Below are 22,500 nucleotides of genomic sequence, written 5' to 3' on the forward strand. Positions count from 1 at the left end.
AGTGTAGAGTTACCTGCAAATGGCCTGGCCTCTGACAAACAGGGAGATGTTGATTTAATTTAATGGAGACAGGACTTTTAGTGCAGCGCACTGTCTGAAGAGCATTTAAAAAGTTGAAACTTTAATCAATTTTAGAATATTCTCTTGGTTTAGAAACCCATAGCTTCAGCTATTAGCCTTACAGCTGACAAAGGGGAAGAACCAACAGTGGAAGTATTGTGATTGTGCAACACTAATATTTAATATGAGTGAACCTGTGTAACTGTAAGTACATTATTCACTCACTCACTCACTCACTCACGCATTTAGTTTGATATCATGAATGCATTATTCACACAGCAATACTCATGGACCAAAAGAACAATGACCTGCCAACAACTCAATTTACATACAAGCTATCTCAAGATTACATCAGAGATTAGGATGTTGTTTTTTGTGTTGTTTGTTTGTTTATTTTATATTTAGCAGAGAACTATTTACTACATAGAAATTGCACAAGAATACGACCCCATACTCCATAAAGAGTTTTTCTTCATAATCTTACATGTTGAGCTTCTGTTTAGAGTACACTGAGAAATACAATGAGTTTAAATTGTTAAAGAGAATGGTCTGTGAAACACAGAAGAGTGTTAAGTGCTTGTATGTCACTACCCTGCCACATGCATAGACCTGCGGCCACGGTGGTTCAAACTTCCATGAATGCAGTGCAGTGTGCCTTCTTAAAGCGTGGTGTAATGAAAGGACATTCTGGGAGAGTGTTGTGTGGTTTGTAGAAGTTTTATGTGAGGCTAAACTCTTCACGAGTCCAGCAGCATTAGTGCAGTTCACAGGCCGGTCACAGCATCCCATAGGAGTGAAGCCAGACAGACAGACAGCCTTATGCAGAGATATGACTGGTGCTGCTGGGCTGGGCTGGGCCGAGAGCAAACACTGAAACCCAAATGAATGGGATGGCTGGGGCTTCGGAGCGGGGTGTTTGCGACGGGACGGCTGGGGCTTCGGAACAGGGTGTTTGTGACGTGACGGAACAAGAGAGCTTTGGCCCTGAAGAACCGGCTAGCTGGGATTAAGTCACAGCCCTTGTGAAGAGAAGCTTTGCGAGGTCAAGCTGGACTGAAGGTCATCGCTTCATTAAATCCAGTTAACATTTGTCCACCACCATATGCTTTGTGTTTCTCGGAAAGGGAAAGTGACCCAGATCACGCGTGTGTGTCAACTTGATTTATGCTAGTTTGTATTCACACGGCTTTGGACGGACGCTCTGTGGGACTGGATTCCTGTCAGATGACTGTGTATACTGTAATGTCCTCTAATGTTCATGTTCATGTTACACATGCGTGTTCTATGTTGTCTTGAAGCCCATGAAGACAGAGTCTAGAACACGTTCCAGAATATTAGTCTAAATATAATATGCAAACGGCTGGTTGTAAAAGAGGGTTTTACTGAGGAAGAGGGTTTGGAAGTGGGTTGATGTCAGGTTACTATCACCTTGGTTGAGACACGTAAATGTAAACACACCCACCCACACAGAAACACACATACCTGCCTGCCGTGGCTGAGATCTGTGTAGACGCCAGGCCCCAGTAAGCTGATCACGCTCTGCTCTGCTCTGCTCTGCTCTGCTGCTGAGCTCTGGGGATAATCCCTCTCACAGCTACCTGAAGCCACAGGCCACGCTGGCCGTCTGCTGACGCCTCAGTCTGAGATCCTCATCAGGCCTCCAAACAGTGTCTCTGCGTTAGGCCACTGATCCAGGACCAGCTGCTCTGACCCTGTTTATCAGAAGAAAAAAACACCTAAAAGACCCCAAACAAGCTGAGCAACGGTGATAGGTGACTGGCCACAGGATACCAAGAGTGACAGTGTCTTTCTGTTTCTGTCCACTCACAAGTGGAACCCCCAGGCCAAATCTTTTGTATTGAAATGGATTCCTTCTGAATGGGTGACCATCTAAATATGTAAATTTGGCTCAGGGTCTGCTTTTGATGACACGGTGAGTGTTTGAGGCGGCCTGTGCTCTCGCCAGAGCCCCACGTGTTCTCTTCCTGCTTTGTGTCCCTGGAGCAGCGCTGGTCAGAGGTACTTCAGCGATGGGGGTGCAGTGGGTGGGCTTCAGGATGAAAGGGGCAACGAGCACATTGAGTTAAAAAAAATGATTAATCACAGCAAATGTGATTAATTAGTTCATTTATTTTAAATAGAGTGACATACAAGCGTGTATTGTTGTATTGTTGAGGGGATTCTGTGCATACTCTTGCTTGTGGTGTTGTGTTTGGTGAGACTGGCCTGAGATGATGGCACATTAATGGGGCCAAATGGCCTATCTGAGGCCAAACACAGGCAGTGACTGCTGCTCAGGACTGGAGCAGGTTGTGTAGATGGCCAAAGAGAGCTGGACCCCTGGCTGAGAGATTGAAATTGTGAGGAGAAAAACAACATGAGAAATGTCCGTCAGTGCAATGTCTCAGTCTAGTTGTTTGTGAGTGATAACCATTCTAGTTGTGTGTGAGTGTAACCAGTCCATACACTTTGCATTCTCATAGTATGATTGTGTGCCTGTGTAAGAAATGTGCAAAAAGAATAAACTAGACCTTTGGGTAAATGACACAGCACTTCAGCTGCAGGCCAATGCGCTTGTCTGTGGCAGGTCTATGAATGTGATGCTCCCCAGCCGTAGTAGACTCTCTTGGCGGGTCAGATGACACATGCCAACGGGGACATAACATATTGCAGTGGCTATTGGAACAGGTGAAACGATGCCATTGCTGTTCGACCAGCTGCTTGCAGAGTGATTCCAGTTGTTGTTTTACTGTGCGTTGGTAAAGTAACACATTTGGTTATTGACCTGCCTGAATAAAATAACTCATGTTAGAAAGGTACTGGTGCAGTAGCCTATCTAATATAGCCGCCTCCACTTTAGTGCACTTGAACAACCTCAGGGATATTCTTTAGTTAGAGTTGATGTCAGTTGTTGCAGATTATATTCTGACTGTAAAATGGCTGTAAAGGATTACACACCTGTTCAAGGGAGTAGGGCTATTCTTAAGTGTAAGTTTAAAAAAATATGTTATCACAATGAGTAGCCCATTCATTTGGAAGCTAATGGCCACATTGGTTTCCATTACCTGAAGCCCAAATCATAAGGTTATATTAGATAAGACAACACATGCCATGGCCACTTAACAGGGATCTAAAAGTATCCCGAACATAGCCTATATATTGAGACTGTTTATATTGAGTATACTGAACATAGCCTTTATATTGAGACTGTTTATATTGAGTATACTGAACATAGCCTTTATATTGAGACTGTTTATATTGAGTATACTGAACATAGCCTTTATATTGAGACTGTTTATATTGAGTATACTGAACATAGCCTTTTTATTGAGACTGTTTATATTGAGTATACTGAACATAGCCTTTATATTGAGACTGTTTATATTGAGTATGTGTGTGGGGCCCTTGCAGTGTTCGAGGTGATTATGACGTGGGTATTTTATTCTGATTGACTTGGCTCCAGTTACTGTGACATGCTGACCTTTCCACCTAATATAGCTTCACAGCAGAGACGTGTGCTGATGGACACCTCCCGGACCGCTCTGATTACACTATAATATACTGCACCATCATCGGTGACTTATGCTCCACCGCCTTGGATCATGCTAATGCAAATAGTTTGGCAGCACATCGGACCGTACAAATTACAAAACACAGACTTATGCCAAAACATTTGAAGCTTTACTTTCCCCCTCTCTAAATGAAGACGGGGAGTGTGAGGCGTGACCAGGAAGAGGCTCCCAAACAAGTTTGACAGTAGCGGCGAGAGTGAGAGTCCTCCTGGAGGCAGGTGCAAACATGTCTGCTGTCCTCTCCACGGGGTAGACTAGAGCATTCCGTCAGCTCTGTTCACACATCATGTGCTCTGATCACTGTCCCAGCTCAAGGGCCATAAGGACTAATCAGGAAAGGCCCCGGTTGCTGTGAGACTAATAAACAGACTGGAGGATCGGTAGGCCCTCAGAGAGGGAGGTTGTTGCCTGTCTCAGTGTTCAGACAGCTGGACGATGATAAATGAAGGGTATCTCATCCTGAGGCCTTTGGAGGGACTCCCTGTGGACAGAGCTGCACCTCAGTGCATGTATCCTCTGTGTAATAATGCTAGTGTGTGTGTGCGTGTGTGTGTGTGTGTGTGTCTGTGTCTGTGTCTGTGTCTGTGTCTGTGTCTGTGTCTGTGTCTGTGTCTGTGTGTGTGTGTGTGTGTGTGTCTGTGTTTGTATGTCTGCATTACCCTCTATGAGATCTATCAGCAAAAAGTGGGGCATCAAGTCTTGTTCCACAATCCCATTCATTGCCAAAGGCTTACTGTCACCTCCAATGACTCCAGAGGTCTGGTGAGCGTGGAGGCCATTTTTGTCTGCCTTTAAGCTTCCTCTGAAGTTCTTTCCGTCAGCATTCTGCCAAAGTTCCCGTGTGATTGTTGTTGTTGAAGTGACTAAAGATGATTTGTTAAGGTGTGTTTAGCACTGACACATGGAAGGAAATAGGCTGTGTGTGTGTGTGTGTGTGTGTGTGTGCTTGTGTGCTTGTGTGTGTGTGTGTGTGTGTGTGTGTTTGTGTGTGAGAAAAAGGCTGTTATGTTTGAGTGGAGACACTGCAGTCACAATACTGATTTGCTTTTATTTTCTTAAAGTGACAGGCCCTCCATTTGGGTTATTTGTGAGAGAGAGAGAGGTGGGGTGGGTAGAAAGCGAGAGAGAGAGAGAGAGGTGGGGTGGGTAGAAAGAGAGAGAGAGAGAGAGAGAGGTGGGGTGGGGTGGGTAGAAAGCGAGAGAGAGAGAGAGAGGTGGGGTGGGTAGAAAGAGAGAGAGAGAGAGAGAGAGGTGGGGTGGGGTGGGTAGAAAGCGAGAGAGAGAGAGAGAGGTGGGGTGGGTAGAAAGAGAGAGAGAGAGAGAGGTGGGGTGGGGTGGGTAGAAAGCGAGAGAGAGAGAGAGAAAGGGAGGTAGAGTGAGTAGTGGCCTGTCCTCAGAGCAGAGAGGATTAGCGGTGATTATGGAGGCTCAGAGATGACAGACCAGCTGTTGGGCTTCTACGGCCTTAAGCCTTGTAACAGCAGACCAGAGAAGAGATGCAGAGAGGGAGTCGTGGGGAGAGGAGAGGAGGAAATACATAGAGAAAGGAGGTGGCCATAGAGTGTAAAAATGTATAGAGATATGGTGTGTAGGATATGTGGAAGCGGTTATATCTCTGTACCCACACCTGTGTGCCATGCCAATACTGTAGGCTCACAGCGATGTCCCTGAAGGAGGCTAATGCTAACACCCATAGTTTGCATGTGATGAACAGGTGTGTGCCAGGTGAGCGGGCTACTGATGTGCCGTGTTAGCATAATGGACACAGACACTTACAGCAATGCGGTTAGGGAGCTCAGCTCCCATGCTTAGGGTTTAAGGTTCACGTCTCCGAGGTAGACTGGGTACAGGGGCAGCCCAGGACAGCTGTGGCACCGCTCTGTGCAGGACCAGAGTGAGAAGGCATCCAGGCTGCTCTCTGGTTGCAGGGTGTGTCTATGAGCTCCTTGTTGTCATTGTTTAATCGCACACACTCACGGGTAGACTCATAGGGTTGGTCTGATAACAATGACTTGACTGTGAGGGCGACGTCATCCCTCATAAATCTTTCACCGCTCGACTCGGTGCTTGTGTCACACAGAGCAGGTAGGACATGGCACCCGCACATTTGGATGGCATGCTTGCTAGGCGTTTTGTTTACAAGCGTGATGGTAATTGGTGTCTGCTGCCTTTAATGTTTGTAATAAATGTAACATTTTAGGCAGAAGTATTTGGCCAGTCAGAAATTATGAATTTAAAAAAATCTGTTGGAATACCTCAGTTTTATGTAGTTGCAAATGAATATGTAATTGGATTGTTATATTTCACAAAAGTCACTATTCACAATAAACGTGTAAACGATGATTCGTGAGAGACAGTACAGTTATTTCTACATCCCAGGTATGAAGCTTGAGCAGCAAATTTTCTGTACTTTCCCACTCATCTGACATCAGTGCAGGGCAGAAATGTGTCTATGGGCAGGACTACACTGGGTTGTCCCATTTCATGGGGGGATATTTCAAAAAACTTGAGGGGCGACTCAAAACTCCGTGGGCACTCAAAAACAAGGGGTAGGGGTAACAATAAGACATGGGATTAGGAATGGCCCTAAGTCTATATACTATCTGTTTTAGTTGAGGAGTGTAGATTACACTCATGTCTTGAGCCTGAACTCCCCGTTTAAAAAAGCGTAGTCCCTCTGATATTTCACCTAATCCAGAATGAGCTGTTTTAAACCACTCTTAATGAGAGGCGCAGAGGGAACAATCAGAATTAAAGGAGGTTTCATTCTCCAGTGTTTGTAAGAATAGCCTTTGAAGTGATAATAGGCCATATTTACCTGCTTATGTAAGTGTTTAAGGTGCTGCCTCACATGTAATCCCCTACCTGCTAGCCTGGGGAGGGGGAGGGGGCTACTCAGCAGAGGATTGTGGGTCCTCACGCAGCACAGAACGGGGTACGTGTTGCTCTCTGTCTGATCCACGTGCAGGCTTCCCCATGTCCCTATCAGTCACAGTGAGTCGAGTGTGAGGAGCCGTCTCCAGCTCTGACTGCCTGTAGGCTCCACAAACGCTTCTGCAGTGCAGCCAAACCCTCCTCAGTGTCCCTCCAGCGCGACTCTGTGACACCCATGGAGCGGCCTGTAATTCATCTCTAGTATATAATATCCAGCTTGATGAGCGCCGCTTACGTGGCTTAGAGCCCAAATGGTTGACTGCAGTATAGGCGCCCGAGTGGAACACAACAGCGCCCGAGGGGATTGGAGACCTGATTACATTGATGCTGGCAAACCATCCTAACAGTTCAGCTTAGTTGAGTTTATGCACCATCGTGCATCCACTGTGAAGGGCAATTGCGGGCACTGTCGCTGGTCCACTTTCAGAGAGAGAGAGAGTGAGAGAGAGCGAGAGAGAGAGTGAGATGGAGGTGGGGGGGCCTCTCATGTGTCTGTGAGACAAAGGAGAACTGAAGCAGACAGGCAGGTAACATTCCCAGGGGAGAGCAGTGCTCTGTCTAATGACATGCCTCATATCCAGGGCTGGAGGGCTGATTTAATGCCCCTGTCATCCCTCAGGGGGGGGGGGGGGGTTGGGGGGGGTTGGGTGGCATGTGCAACATGTGTAGAGAGACGTGCATGAGGGCCTTCTCCTGTGTCAGAGTGCTCAAACCCATGGACACACAGCCCTGTTACCACACGGTGGACCTGTGCCAAGTCCCAGCCTCTACTGTGAACTAATGGACTTCCAAGTACCACTAAAGTGATTGTATGGTGTTTTACATATCACTAAAAAAATAATCTCTCGTCCACGGCTTCACTCTACAGTATTAATGGTTAGCTAGCATATCTCTGAAGCCCCTTCACCTGTTATGAAACCTGTGTACGTTCTTGTCTTGTAACTGGTGTTTGAGCTCTATTGGCCTCCTTTGAGAATTGGTTTGTTCAGAGGCATAACATTATTGTACAAACACTAGAACAAGAGGTTATTGTGTGGAAGAAGTGGGGGGACCACATACAGTATGAGTGGAAATGAATGGAAATGAGTTGAACCAGTCAGCCAGTGTGGGCAACATGGCAGCGCTAGAGTCTGTGAGAGAGAGAGAGAGAGAGAGAGAGAGAGATACAGAGAGAGAGATACAGAGAGAGAGAGAGAGAGGGAGATACAGAGAGAGAGATACAGAGAGAGAGAGAGAGAGAGAGATACAGAGAGAGAGAGAGAGGCCTGAGGAGAATGTTCACAGAGTCTCCTGTTGACTCCTGTGAGGGATGCCTATAGTCATCATGCCCTCAGTGGAAGGATTGGAGTTGTGCTCTCGGCGTGATGAAGCGCTCTCTTCAGAGCAGCTACAAGTGGAGCTACCCTGGGCTGCTTTTCACAGAACCCAATTAGAGTGGTGGAAAGATGTACCCTCTCTTTTTGTCTTTCCCTATTTTCTTTCTCTCTCTCTCCCTCCCTCTCTTTCTCTCTCCCTCCCTCTCTCTCTCTGTCTCTCCCTCTCTCTCTCTCCCTCTCTTTCTCTCTCTCTCCCTCTCTGTCTCCCTCTCTCTCTCTCTCTGTCTCCCTCTCTTTCTCCCTCTCTCTCTCTCTCCCTCCCTCTCTCTCTCCCTCTCTCTCTCTCTGGCCCCTTATGAGCATGGCAAACAATGCCTCCGCTGTCACAGGAACACAAATGGGGCTTGACAGGAAGCACAAGTTGTGTACCAGCTGAGGGCCCTTCCACAACACTCTTCCCACGTCTCACTGTCACGCTGGCAGCCTTCACCCAACCCCCCCCCCCCCCCCCCCCCCTCTGTTTCCCATCAGCGAGCCATTTGTGTACAGTTGATGTGTGCTGTCACATCAAAGCACGTCACATCACAGTACATACAGCATGTTCTCTGTTTCATAAAGGGCATCATATGCCTCGTGACGGAATGAATGCAGTAATCATGCTTTTTTGCAGTAATCCTGATTTCCTCCAAATCTATGCACACTCTGTAGGAGTGTGGAGGTCTTAGCATATGAAAGAGGCCTGTTTGTTTGCACGAGTCACCTCGTACCTATGGTGCTGGTTGTGTAATGAAATTGCACAGCGGGTGAGTTCTTCTGTCAACCTGTTTCACCCCCCTCCCCCCCCTTCTCTCTCTCCAGTGTACAGGGGAGGAGAACTGGGTGGACAACAGGACAGTGTACCTCGGGCAAAAAGAACCCCCGCCAGGGGCGGAGGCCTACATCCCACAAAGATACCCCGACAACAGAATAGTCTCCTCCAAGGTGAGCGAGCGTCCTGTCTCCCTGCCGCTGTGTGGGTTCTGTGGCTGGGCTTGGCTGTTCACGCTCCAGGGAAGGGGACTAGACAAGCCCAGACGCAGCCAGCCGCAGGGGGGTGGAGCATTTTGTCAGTTATGTGAGTGATTTTGGTAACGACTGGAACTGCTTTCCCCTCCCCCAGTACACCTTCTGGAACTTCGTCCCGAAGAACCTGTTTGAACAGTTCAGGAGGATAGCCAACTTCTACTTCCTCATTATATTCCTGGTGCAGGTGAGGAGGAGGAGCGGGGGAATTCCTGGGAATGTGTTTTGGCAAGTCCTGAGCTGGTGAAGTCATGCCTGTGAGAAAACACAAGAATGTAGGGCCTGTTTCTACTGTTTATGAGTCTCCTTGCTCACTCTCTCTGTCTCTCTCTCTCTCTCCCTCTCTCTCTCTCTCTCTCTCTCTCTCTCTCTCACCCTCTCTCCCTGTCTCTCTCTCTCCCTTGTTTCCTTTGCAGCTTATCATCGACACTCCAACCAGTCCCATCACCAGTGGTCTGCCTCTCTTCTTTGTCATCACTGTCACAGCCATCAAACAGGTACCGCCGCCGCCGCCGCCCCCCACTCTAATCTCAGCCCGGCCGGCACACAATGACGCAAGGCTGATGATCAGAGACAAAAAGTCTGTTCAAAGCTCTCTCCCACTCTTTCTTCCTCTCAATCACTGCTTTGTCTCCTCCTACCTCTCCCCCCCACCTCCCTTTCTTTTGTCATCTCTCCCTCTCCATCTCTCTCTGTCTCTCTCTCTCTCTCCCTCTCCATCTCTCTCTGTCTCTCTCTTTCATTCTGTCAGGGCTATGAGGATTGGCTTCGGCACAAGGCAGACAATTCCATCAACCAGTGTCCTGTGCATGTCATCCAGCATGGCAACGTGGTGCGGAAACAGAGTCGAAAGCTCAGGGTAATAATCTTTGTTCACTCTCTCTCTCTCTCTCACACTTTCTCACTCACACACACATTCATACATTTTGAATTCTTTATTTGATTCCACCAATCACATTTCCAATCTAAGGGATTCAAATATTTCCTGAGCTAATAGACACTCCTTGACACTTAAGGGTACAGAAATCATTGCCTGCGCCACACAGCAAGGCTACTGGTTATACCTGACATGGAACCAAATTGTGCCGGCCGTCTGGACCTTTTCTTTGGTAGGCCTGCCATTTGTAGGCCGGTAACTGTCAGTTTCTGAATATGCCCAAGGCTAGCGTGTTTCCCCACACTTTCTATCTCAGTGGAAGTCTCTTAAGTGACCTTCTTCTAAATTACTATACCTCTGAGGGACGCGTCATAAAGGGATTAAGGAAATGAAGTACCTGGTTGTAATAACCTAATGAACTATTTTGTATTTGTTTTATTTTGGTTGAACACGGCATCGATTAATGCTGAGGTTGTGTGTGTGTGTATGTGTGTGAGTGAGAGTGAGTGAGGCCGAAGGATTTTGCTGCTTTTAATCTGGTCTGTTTCAGTAATCTGTTATGTAACGTCAGCTCTGAGGATCGGATCACTTTGTGAATACTGAAGTGTGCATATTTTCATTTGTGTTGGAGTAAATATTTTCATTTGTCATAAATGATTGTTTTTCTAGAAGCTTAAATAATGGTGGGCTCTCCTCCATGAATCTAAAGTGCTGAGTCCCAGTTATAATGGTAGACGTGTGGCAGCTTGTGCTTTTAGATAGTGCAATGCTTTGCTTTTAGACTGTGTCAAAGAGAAATGTTTTAGTAATGTTCTCAAACATCCTGGTCTAACGTCTGAAAATGTTCTGCAGACTTATATAAATTTCTACTTAGAATTCAGAAGTGAAATTGGGAGAATCCTGGAGAAATACAAGGGGTTCCATCTGATTTGTTCTGCCGTTTCTTTCACGTTAGCAATTATGCTCAACAACTCCACAAATGTAATTATAATTCTCCAACTCCACAAGATATGAAGAAATGGGACTCTTTCCTTTAGGTGTCTCTTAATGTTTTAGGTGTCCATATTTAACATAAGCCTCAGAAAGGTAACTGTTGGGGAGGTAACTGTAAAAGAAGAAAAGCATACCGCCATTCTAATATGTGAGTGCGCTCTCTCTCTCTCTCTCTCTCTCTTTCTCTCTCTCTCTCTCTCTCTCTCTCTTCTCTCTCTCTCTCTCTCTCTCTCTCTCTCTCTCTCTCTCTCTCTCTCATGCTAATATGTGGTGAACTGTATTGCCTGGTCAGGTGGGAGATATCGTGAGGGTGAAGGAGGACGAGTCCTTTCCATGCGATCTCATCCTTATGTCCACCAGTCGAGACGATGGGACCTGCTTCGTCACCACTGCCAGTTTGGATGGGGAGTCCAGTCACAAGGTAAACCCCTATCAGTCACCAAGGGGGGGTTGAGGGACCCTGTCCCAGTCAAAAATCAGCTGTTTAGTGCTGATTCAGTCACATGGTTTCAAGACAGTAGAGAGATGGCTTGTGTAAAGGGTCCCGGTCAAAGGACCATTTTAGAAGGTTTTATTTTGAGGAATCAGTTATGTCTCTGTCCTAAAGTTCCTTGGGAATGTTGGAGGGTTTGAACCCAGCTGTGAGTTTATTGGTGAAAGGTTGATCTGTCGCTTGGGTCCAGAGGTTTCATTAGAATGAGTATGGGAAAAACGACAAGCTACTGTGAGTGTGTGTGAGTGTGTGTGTGTGTCTGTCTGTTATTGCCATGTTTTTGTGTAGCTTAAGTATACCTGCATACATTAAAATGGCAACCTATATCTGTTTACATTTGAGTGTAGTTTTTCTGTGCTTGTGGTGATGGGTTTTAAGATTTTGAGTTTTTTTGTGGTGTTCTGAGGTTTTAACATGCTATGTTTTCCTGATCTTTGAGTTTCTTCTTCGCCCTCACAGACCTACTACGCAGTGCAGGATACCAAGGCCTTCAACACAGAGGAGGAGATCGACTCAATACATGCCACCATTGAATGTGAACAACCACAGCCAGACCTCTACAAGTGAGTCATTAGTTATCTCACACACACACACACACACACACACACACACACACACACACACACACACACACACACACACACACACACACACACACACACACACACACACACTGCTGTTCTGCAGAGCAAGGGATAACCACCGACCTTTGTTCTCCCCCTCTTTCTCCGCATTTAGATTTGTGGGACGCATCAATATTTATTTGGACAGAGAAGAGCCCATCGCAAGGTAAATCCATAGTGGGGAAATTGGGTCATAATTAACAATGCCATGGTCTGTGCACTCGTCCTCTGGAGGGGCAGGCAGGGTTAGTCATGTTTGTGTGGAGAGCACTTCCTGTACCCGACACTAATAGTGCTTTATATCTGATCAAATGTTATCATCCTATTCTGAATTTTGTATAGTATGTCTTTTTTTAGCTACATATTAATTTTTTTATTACATTATGATGACCTTGTTCTTGCTGTAGTGGGTGTTCTTCTTCTTCTTCTTCTTGTCATCTTGTATTATTATTTCAACGTTATGTTAATGTTTCTACTCCAACAGGCCGCTAGGATCAGAGAACCTGCTGCTGCGCGGAGCTACGCTAAAGAACACAGAGTACATCTACGGTGAGAACCCTGCGGAGGCGTCTGCAGTGTTATGTCACCTGGGGGCAGTGGTGGGCGGCCCTCCGCCTCGTTAACCCCCTGTCCCCCCACGCTGTGATTAAACCAGCCACTGAAGCTTGGAATGGGCCTGTTAATTGGCCCACTGTAGCAACATGAGAGAGAGCGCTGTAGCGCAACTCAGTGGAATGACTGGTACATGCGACCGCACATAAAGGCTGTTAGTAGCTGCAGTAGGGCTGGTACATGCGACCGCACATAAAGACTGTTATTAGCTGCAGTAGGGCTGGTACATGCGACCGCACATAAAGGTTGTTATTAGCTGCAGTAGAGCTGGTACATGCGACCGCACATAAAGACTGTTATTAGCTGCAGTAGGGCTGGCTCTGCACTCTGGGAGCAGGGTTTACGCTAGGAATACTTCTTGTTGAACCAGTGTCCAGTAAGGACTTATTTTACCCAAACAAATTTGAAATTTACCGGCGCATATTTCAATAACATTTTAGAAACGGAAATATAATGAAGCCTATTGAATTGACACCTAGGTTGACAAAGGTTGGACACGTGAAACTATGGCTAAAAACATAAAACGAAAGAAAGAAACTAAAGTGTAGCTGTTAAAAGCACACTTTTGAAGCATTCTAAGACAAAAAGGAAAACACAAATGCATTTACTGTTCGTTGTAACCTCATATTTCTTGCATATGCTACAAGTTATAGCCTAGGCTACAACTACACACAATTATTATCAAAGCAATGGCACTGCTAGACAAGATAAATCATATATATAATGTATTTGTCAACATAAGAGAGGCATCAAAGATGCCAAGAAGGCTTATAAGGAAAAAATCGAAGACCATCTCACTAATAATAATCCAAGGAGAGTGTGGCAGGGAATTCAAAACATCACCAACTACAAGAACAGCAACACCAGCACTGTCCACGCTGATGCCTCACTGGCAGAGGAACTTAATCATTTCTTTGCCCGTTTTGAGGTCAACAGGCCCACCACAATTGCACTGGCTCCACCAACCCCCAGCAGCCACACTCTCACCCTACAAGAACACGAGGTGAGATGTGTGCTCAAATCAGTGAGTACAAGAAAAGCTGCTGGCCCCGACGGAGTATCTGGAAAGGTACTCAATTCCTGTGCCAACCAACTCGCTGGGGTCTTCACTAAGATCTTTAACCTTTCTCTCACTCTAGCCACCATCCCACCCTGCCTAAAATCAGCTATCATCATCCCCGTCCCTAAGAAACCAGCCATCAACAGCTTGAATGACTATAGACCGATTGCACTTACACCTGTAATCATGAAGTGCTTTGAGAAACTGGTTTCACGGCACATCAAATCAACCCTTCCCCCCACATTTGACTCGCATCAGTTTGCTTACAGAGCAAACAGGTCCACGGAAGATGCCATCGACGTAGCCCTCCACACCGCACTGAGCCACCTGGAACTCCGTGGAACCTATATAAGAATGCTCTTCATTGACTACAGCTCAGCTTTTAACACTATCATGCCTGACATACTAGTCAGCAAACTAACTGCACTAGGCCTCTCCCCCTCCATCTGCACCTGGATAAAGGACTTCCTCTCAAACCGCCCACAAACTGTAAAACTCGGTCCCCACCTTTCCTCCACCATCACTCTAAGCACTGGCTCTCCACAAGGCTGTGTGCTGAGCCCACAACTGTACTCCTTGTACACCCATGACTGTACTCCAACCCATCCCACCAACACCATCATTAAATTTGCTGACGACACCACCGTGATCGGGCTCATATCAGAAGATGACGAATCAGCGTACAGGGATGAAGTACAGAAACTGACAGTGTGGTGCTCAGACAACAATCTGTCACTGAACACCACAAAAACGAAAGAATTCATTCTGGACTACAGAAGGCAAAGTGCAGTTCCGGCCCCACTCTACATCAACGGGGACTGTGTGGAGAAGGTCCACACCTTCAAATTCCTAGGAGCCAATTTATCAGATGACCTCTCATGGTCTGTCAACACCTCAGAGACAGTATAAAAGGCACAGCAGCGACTACACTTCCTGAGAGTACTCAGGAAAAACAACCTGGAGTGTAAACTGATGGTGGCCTTCTACCGCACCACTATCGAAAGTGTACTAACCTACTGCATCTCGGCGTGGTACTCCGGTTGCACCGCAGCAGACAAGAGAGCCCTCCAAAGGGTCATCAACACAGCACAAAAAATCACTGGCTGCTCACTGCCCTCCCTGGAATCCATTGCCCGCTCCCGCTACCTTAGCAGGGCCAATAACATCTTAAAAGACTCCTCTCACCCAGGCCACCACCTGTTTACTCTCCTGCCCTCAGGCAGACGGTACAGATCCTTTAGAGCAAGGACCACGCGTCTTAAGAACAGTTTTTTCCCGACAGCCATCAGAACTCTAAATACCGACATGCACTAAACACTAAGCACTTTATTGACTACAAGTCACATACCATCTCAGGCACCTTACACATGTGCATAAACAAAGCTGTATTAATTGATGTATTTATTGAAGTACTTTAGTCTATGCCACCGCACTTTGTTCTACTCTTAATGTATATATATATTTCTGGGGGGGCTGTTCCTACTGTTTTTGGATAGTTGTAGTATTGTTATGTTATATGTTGTTGTTGTGTTATATGTTGTCCCTCGTCACACCAACAGGAGAAGCACTCAAAATTTCGTTGTATAAATACAATGACAATAAAGGCTTTTCTATTCTATTCTATTCTATAAGCAAAACGTGGATTGGGCGAACAGGACTACCCCATTAAAGTGAATAAGCCTATAGCCTACTTACCCTTCTCAAGGTTGCACCCATTTACTGTTACGCTGTAGGTTATCAAACTAACCCAGAGATCCACTGATGTAGATTACACCCTCCTCGTAGAAATAGAACAATTTGATTAGCTAATCACCATTATGTGTCTGGCAGAGCTCAGACTGAAGGTTCATGGAGAATGAAACTTGATTGGATAAAATCCACCATTCTGTCTAATGGGAGAAGGAAGTGGTCTGATTTTGTGACTGTTTTAATCAATTATAATAAGATATGATTTATTTGCTTTGGTTCAAACATTTTGTTTTTGTATTCAGTTTTTTCATAATTCATAATATAAGATTTTTGTCAATTTTACCAGGCAATAAAACGGTAATTACTGGTTAACTGGAGATGGATGGGTGGAGGGTTGAGTGTGTGTGTGTCTGTCTGTCTGTCTGTCTGTCTGTCTGTCTGTCCGTGTCCGTGTCCGTGTCCGTGTCCGTGTCCGTGTCCGTGTCCGTGTCCGTGTCCGTGTCTGTGTGTATATTTGTCTAATCGCAAATGTGTTTCCTTTTTCAGCTGTGGCCATCTACACTGGCATGGAGACCAAAATGGCACTGAACTACCAGTCCAAAACCCAGAAGCGCTCAGCAGTAGAAAAGTAAGGCTCCTCCTCCTCCTCCTCCTTCTCCTCCTCCTCCTCCTCCTCCTGCTCCTCCTCCTCCTCCTCCTCCTCCTGCTCCTCCTCCTCCTCCTCATCCTCCTCCTCCAGCCATCTCCTCCCCCACACTCATGTCACCTGTCAGTCCGACCCGCCGTGGCTGTTTCTTCGCCTGCCGCCTGGTTTGTTAATACATGCACTGCCTTGTTTGTGTGGCCTGAATGTCCTCTTTACATTGATCGCCACTGTGTGGATCATGTATCTGCTTGCTGTGTTTGCAGTTCCCTAGTCAGCTTTCTCTACTGCAATACTTTGCACCTTCCAAACCTTTGCATCCAACTTGGGGACTGTTGGCTGTGATTCACGCCTTTGTTCTTTATGCAGACTACAATTAAATGTATAGTGCTGATGCTTGGCTGAATGAGTGCTATAATTTTCTAATCATTGAACCCCTCTGGATCCTCCTTCCCTATGGATCTTTTGTGTTTTCCCTCCAGGTCGATGAACTCCTACTTGATTGTCTATCTGTGCATCCTGATCAGCAAAGCCCTCATCAACACCGTCCTGAAGTACGCCTGGCAGGCGGACCCCGACAGAGACGAGCCCTGGTACAACCAGAAGACCGAGACGGAGAGGCAGCGGCACATCGTGAGTCTTCATCTCCACTCCCATCATCCTCATCCTCTATCTCCCACACGGGGACACAGGGATGTCGCTCTTGATCGAGGCTTATGGTCTAGAATAGCTCATTTCTGAGTGGTTAGACAGCAAAGGCCCATTCTCTCTGATTGGTCAGACATGTGCATGATGTCACCCTTTTACATGCTTTTGTACTTGATTAAGGTCCGTTGGTTCCAATCATTGGTCCTCAAAACCTCTGGAATACAAAGACAAATATTTACCAAATATTTCAGAAAAAAAAACATATTTACCAAAACATTTCAGGACCTAATTGGCTCTTGTCCGTGTTGTTCCTCCCACAGCTCATCAGAGCTTTCACCGACTTCCTGGCTTTCATGGTGCTGTTCAACTACATCATCCCCGTCTCCATGTACGTCACGGTGGAGATGCAGAAGTTCCTGGGCTCATACTTCATCACCTGGGACGACGACATGTTCGATGAAGAGTTGGGCACGGGGGCGCTGGTCAACACCTCTGACCTCAACGAGGAGCTGGGACAGGTATGGAAGCCTCACAGAGGAACACAGGCATGTTAAAGACCTGCACAAGATGTGTAGTGTTGTCCTCACTCAGGGCTTTTATTGACCAGCTGGCTATAAATGAAACAGGAGAGATTACACATGCCTGGCTGCATACAATCAGTCAATCAGCCAATCATTCAGACCACTGGAAATCAGGCAGTATTCCAATTAGTGTCCAAGACAAGCACTTATTGCTGTTTACTGAATGCCTGTGTGTTCAGCCGAGAGGAATCAGTGGGACGTTTGGCCTTTCAGCTAATGGGCCCCCCCTGCGTTGCAGGTTGAATATGTGTTCACGGACAAAACGGGAACCCTGACGGAAAACAACATGGAGTTCATAGAGTGCTGTGTGGACGGACACGTGTACGTGCCTCATGCCATCTGCAACGGGCAGATCATGACCGGAGCGACGGGCATGGACATGATCGACTCCTCACCGGACGCAGACGTGAAGGTAGGTGACGTGTGTACCACCATGCGAGGAGCACTTAAAACATCATCCTGTAGATGACATGACACGATAGACTTTCAGTCAAACAACACTGTTAATCAGTGTAGGCATGCAGACAGAAATTAAAGTCAAGCATTAATCAGGAAAAGTTTACAAAGAGAAAGGGAGCTGGATGTGCACTCCGTATAAAAGGTGTGTTTCCACAGGCTGTAGGGGAGGATGGTTTATACTGAGCGTCTGTGTTGCAGATGGAGCCCAGTAAGCAGCACGCTGCTCAGAGCTGAAATGAATGCAATCTCAGATAAGGAATGCAGACTGGCAGATGACAAAATGAATATGGGCCATAAAAAACAACTTCTGAATAGGCACTGCAAATTGGAGTCCAATCGAAAACTTCTCGATTAGACTTAGGGAAACAGCTCTGTGTGTCTGTGTGTGTGTGTGTGTCTGTGCATTTGTCTTTGTGTGTGTCTGTATGTTTGTGTGTGTGTTTGTGTCAGAGAGAAAAACAACAAGAGGTACTCTCTCTGTATGTGTGTTTTTCGATACCAACATGCTGCTCCTGTTGGTTATTGTTAGATGTTAGCAGGTCAGCCGTACTGAGTCTCAGCTGTGCTCTGTGGCTCTGGCTCAGTCAGTGATACCCCTTTGAGACGGACGTTTTCAAACGACACCTGGAGATAGAGTGTCACAGCGGCCTGTGTGTGTGTGTGCGGTGACCAGGGTGTGACACTGCTGTCGTCACATGCACCAGGCAGACTGCATGGCTGTGTCATCTTACGCTCCAGGAATCCATTAAGTGTGTGTGAGAGGATCTGTGCTCCCTGCTAAGATAGTGTGTGTGTGTGTTTGTGTGTGTCAGCGAGTGGGACTGGCTATTTATACATGTATGTGTATGTATTTCACTATGACTGTGTGTGTGTGTGCGTGCGTGTTGCTATTTAACTCCCTGTATGTGTGTGTGTGTGTTGCTATTTAACTCCTTCTGTGTGTGTGTGTGTGTGTGTGTGTGTGTGTGTGTGTGTGTGTGTGTGTGTGTGTGTGTGTGTGTGTGTGCGTGTGTTCACAGGAGCACGAGGAACTGTTTTTCCGTGCCCTGTGCCTGTGCCACACGGTGCAGGTGAAGGAGGAGGAGACAGTGGATGGCATCAAACGGGGCATCCACCAGGGCAAAGCCACCTCCTTCTACATATCCTCCTCCCCCGACGAGGTGGCACTGGTAGAGGGCATGAAGAGGTGCTGCCTCCCCCCCACACCACACACACACACACACACACACACACACACTCACACTCACACACTCACACTCACACTTACACTCACACACACATTAACACGCTCACAACGTCATTACTTTCACACATATACTATCTCAGTTGCTCAGTCACACAGACACACAGACAGTGACGATCACACACACAAACACACACACACACACACACACACACACACACACACACACAGAAACATCCACATTAGGCATAGCAAAACACTCTTCTTTTGCTGTTCACAAAGACTTCTTTGCTTAGACTTTAGTCTGCCTCTACATTCCAATCCCTAAGAAGCATGAGCAATCCTCATGTGACTCCTCCAGTGGTGTGACCGGCCTTGTGTTCTGTGTCTGCAGGCTGGGCTTCACCTACCTGCGGCTGAAGGACAATCACATGGAGATCCTCAACAGGGAGGACGAGATCGAGAGGTGAGTGAGGCCTCAGCGCTGGTGGCATATTCACCACTGGCCCCTGTCTGCCGTGTGACCAGCGGCCAGTTATCATCACACCGGCGGCAGCTGCAAGCCTAGGCAGAGAGGGATCATTCTGTGATAAACCTGTCTGGACACACTCATCTGACACACCACAGCAGCCAGGCAGGGGTGTGTGGGGCGGGAGGGTCATGGGGGTATTTGAAGGGCTGAGGGGGGAACGCCTCTCTCATGCCCTCCTCTAGAGGGATGCCATTGGAGTAGTAATGAAGGGAGGGTGAGAGGTGAGCATGTGGAGGGCATGGGAGGGTATTGGGGTCGCATTGGGAATGCATGCTGTTCTGACCCTCCCATAAGCATCACACATTCTCACATCATGTCTGACTGACAGACTGACTTTTATGTTGCTGGATTTATTTATTTACCCGGCTGTTAGTCTGGGAATCTGCTGTGTGTGTGTGTGTTTGTTTGTGAAGATGTTTGCCCTTTGCAAATCAAAGAAAAGTGTTGAGATGCCTGACTGCCTTTCATCTGCTGTGTGGATCTGGCTCTTTGTAGATCAGACATGGTCAACATTTGGCAGGGACCAGTCCTTTGGAGGTGCGTAAGGAACTCATGTTGTGTGTGTGTTTGTCCGTCTGGCTTCAGGTTCGAGCTGCTGGAGGTACTGACCTTCGACTCTGTGAGAAGAAGAATGAGTGTTATTGTGAGATCCAGTGCAGGTATGCAACACACACACGCACGCATCTTATGTATGTACACTACAACTACAATGTATAGTCCATGTATTCAACAGTATTTGAAATAACCTACGTGTTTCACTAACTGTGTTCTGAAACCACTTTATTAATCATTTAACTTCCTTGTATATAAAGAGATGTCCATACGCTAAGCAGGCGTGGCATCAATGAACTAGAACAACACCACAACACATATTAGTAACACAGTAAATCATTAGATCCATTATTGGTTCTGATCACTAATCTATATAATCCATTATTGGTTCTGATCACTAATCTATATAATCCATTATTGGTTCTGATCACTGATCTATATAATCCATTATTGGTTCTGCTCTATATAGTCCATTATTGGTTCTGATCACTGATCTATATAATCCATTATTGGTTCTGCTCTATATAGTCCATTATTGGTTCTGATCACTGATCTATATAATGCATTATTGGTTCTGCTCTGTATAGTCCATTATTGGTTCTGATCACTGATCTATATAATGCATTATTGGTTCTGCTCTATATAGTCCATTATTGGTTCTGATCACTGATCTATATAATCCATTATTGGTTCTGCTCTATATAGTCCATTATTGGTTCTGCTCTGTATAGTCCATTATTGGTTCTGATCACTGCTCAATATAGTCCCTGCTCAGTGAATGTCCTTTCAGTGCATATGGGGACATATGTCTCTTTAATGCAGACATTTACATTTAGTCATTTAGCAGACGCTTTTGTCCAAAGCGACGCAGACCCAAAGCAGTGACCCGTCAGGGCAGGTAGAGTCAGTGGAGACAGCTATCCTCTCATCTCACTTAGGCTTCAGCAGATTCTTTCCCTAGCGCAGGTATGAGCAGCTGGGGATGATTCAATCAGCAACCTGCAAAGGCCTTTAGGCCCGTGTGTGTGTGTCTGTGTGTGTTTCTACTCGCGTGTGGGTGTGTGTGCGCGCCTGAGAAGGCAATGTTTGTGCAAGTGGGTCAGCAGGCAGATGGCATACTAATAGACAAGCACTGATGAAGACTTTCGACGTGCCCGCCGCACGGCTAATGCTAATGAGGCGCTAATGACTAGCGGCTCCCGCGTGACCTTTGTGTTCTGTTTGCTGCCCCCCCCCCCCAGGGGAGTACTACCTGTTCTGCAAAGGAGCCGACTCCGCCATCTTCCCCCGAATCGTCTCTGGCAAGGTTGAACAAGTGCGAGCACGTGTGGAGCACAACGCAGTGGTGAGCACAGCCCACATGAGTACACACAGAAAGCAAAGTTAAATGCATTGTGTTAACATGTATAATGATCTATGAGGTATCTGAGTATGTGTTTCATATGCCACTGTGTTACTTCACCTGTGCCACATTTGATATGTGTATCTAAAGGGCTATGATTGGAAGTCTTATAGACTCTTGTAGGCTGTGTAGTTTCCTCAATTTCCTGAGATCACTTTGATGAGACAAGTCTTGGAATTAAATTGATGTCTCTTCAGGCTAAAATATACAGCTTGTTCCATTTCTGCTAATTGGAAGCAGTGTACACATGCTGTGACTGCAGGGTGGATCTGTCCCATGTGTGGCCTGCCTCAGTTCTAACCCCAGTGCAGGAGGTCCCTCTCTGGGCTCACTGCTGGGTTGCTCCCCCAATGCAGGCCAGAGTTAAGTAAAGTGTGCCTGCCTCAGTCTCCCTGGCAAAACACTGACAGATTTGGGGCAGGCTGGTTGCCAGACGTGACATAATTTTGGATCCTCCACGGTTGCCGTTGGCAGTGGGGCTGACCCATGTCTGTTGTTGCTATGGGGAGGGGTGACATTACTACAGAAATGGAGCGTTTTGTACGTGCCAGACAGGATGAAATAATCAACACCCTCCCCCTTAATGAATTCTGCTGACATACAGTATAGGAGAGATGGTCCAACTACCACCCAGTTCCAAATGGCAGGATTTATTACCGTGTCCCACATTACACTAGAGCTCAATTAATCTGGCTAATTATTTAGCCCAGACAAACTCATGCTGACACAGACATGCCACTATGTGTTTTACACCCCCTCGGGGCTTGTCTGTCGCTCCCATGCAACGGATGGCTAGAATCCAGATGTACACCCATGGCATAATAGAATCAGCCTGCAGGTGGTTGAACCAGCAAGAGCCCTGTATCTCATTTTCATATTTAGTTCACTGAGGAACAAGTGTGAGGTCCCACCTGACAAATGAACTTACAATGCTTGCCCTAAGCACCCGACCTGTCGTCACCATCTTTCTTTTTCTCCTTTACTCTCCTCTCCTCCCCTTCATGTGATCTTCTTTTCTCTTCTCACAGTCTTCCTATCCCCTTCTCCCCCTTCCTCTTCTCGTTCTCTTTTTTTGTGTCTGTTTCTGTATTTTCCTGATTTTCTGTATGTATTTACTTTCCGCCTCTTCTTTGATCCATTGTAGGATACATTTCTGAATATTATTGGAAAGTATATTGATCCAGAAAATATATTTTACTTAATCTCTTT

At 46.5% G+C, this 22,500-nt stretch overlaps 1 protein-coding gene across 6 annotated transcripts in view; it reads left to right on the forward strand.

Annotated features, from left to right (window-relative positions):
- The window catches only part of atp11a (ATPase phospholipid transporting 11A), a 68,693-nt gene that overhangs the window by 23,220 nt on the left and 22,973 nt on the right, over positions 1–22,500 (forward strand). For all 6 annotated transcript variants that reach the window (XM_031558972.2, XM_012819730.3, XM_031558971.2 and 3 more), the window contains exons 2-17: positions 8,741–8,863; positions 9,042–9,131; positions 9,361–9,441; positions 9,696–9,803; positions 11,107–11,235; positions 11,767–11,870; positions 12,046–12,096; positions 12,415–12,479; positions 15,838–15,919; positions 16,417–16,567; positions 16,903–17,100; positions 17,402–17,575; positions 18,642–18,808; positions 19,200–19,271; positions 19,923–19,996; positions 21,131–21,234. In XM_031558972.2, the coding sequence (XP_031414832.1) occupies positions 8,741–8,863; positions 9,042–9,131; positions 9,361–9,441; positions 9,696–9,803; positions 11,107–11,235; positions 11,767–11,870; positions 12,046–12,096; positions 12,415–12,479; positions 15,838–15,919; positions 16,417–16,567; positions 16,903–17,100; positions 17,402–17,575; positions 18,642–18,808; positions 19,200–19,271; positions 19,923–19,996; positions 21,131–21,234 (1,773 nt within the window). The remainder of the gene's footprint in view (positions 1–8,740; positions 8,864–9,041; positions 9,132–9,360; positions 9,442–9,695; positions 9,804–11,106; positions 11,236–11,766; positions 11,871–12,045; positions 12,097–12,414; positions 12,480–15,837; positions 15,920–16,416; positions 16,568–16,902; positions 17,101–17,401; positions 17,576–18,641; positions 18,809–19,199; positions 19,272–19,922; positions 19,997–21,130; positions 21,235–22,500) is intronic.

This window comes from Clupea harengus, chromosome 21 (assembly GCF_900700415.2).
Source record: "Clupea harengus chromosome 21, Ch_v2.0.2, whole genome shotgun sequence".
Classification (NCBI taxonomy): domain Eukaryota; kingdom Metazoa; phylum Chordata; class Actinopteri; order Clupeiformes; family Clupeidae; genus Clupea; species Clupea harengus.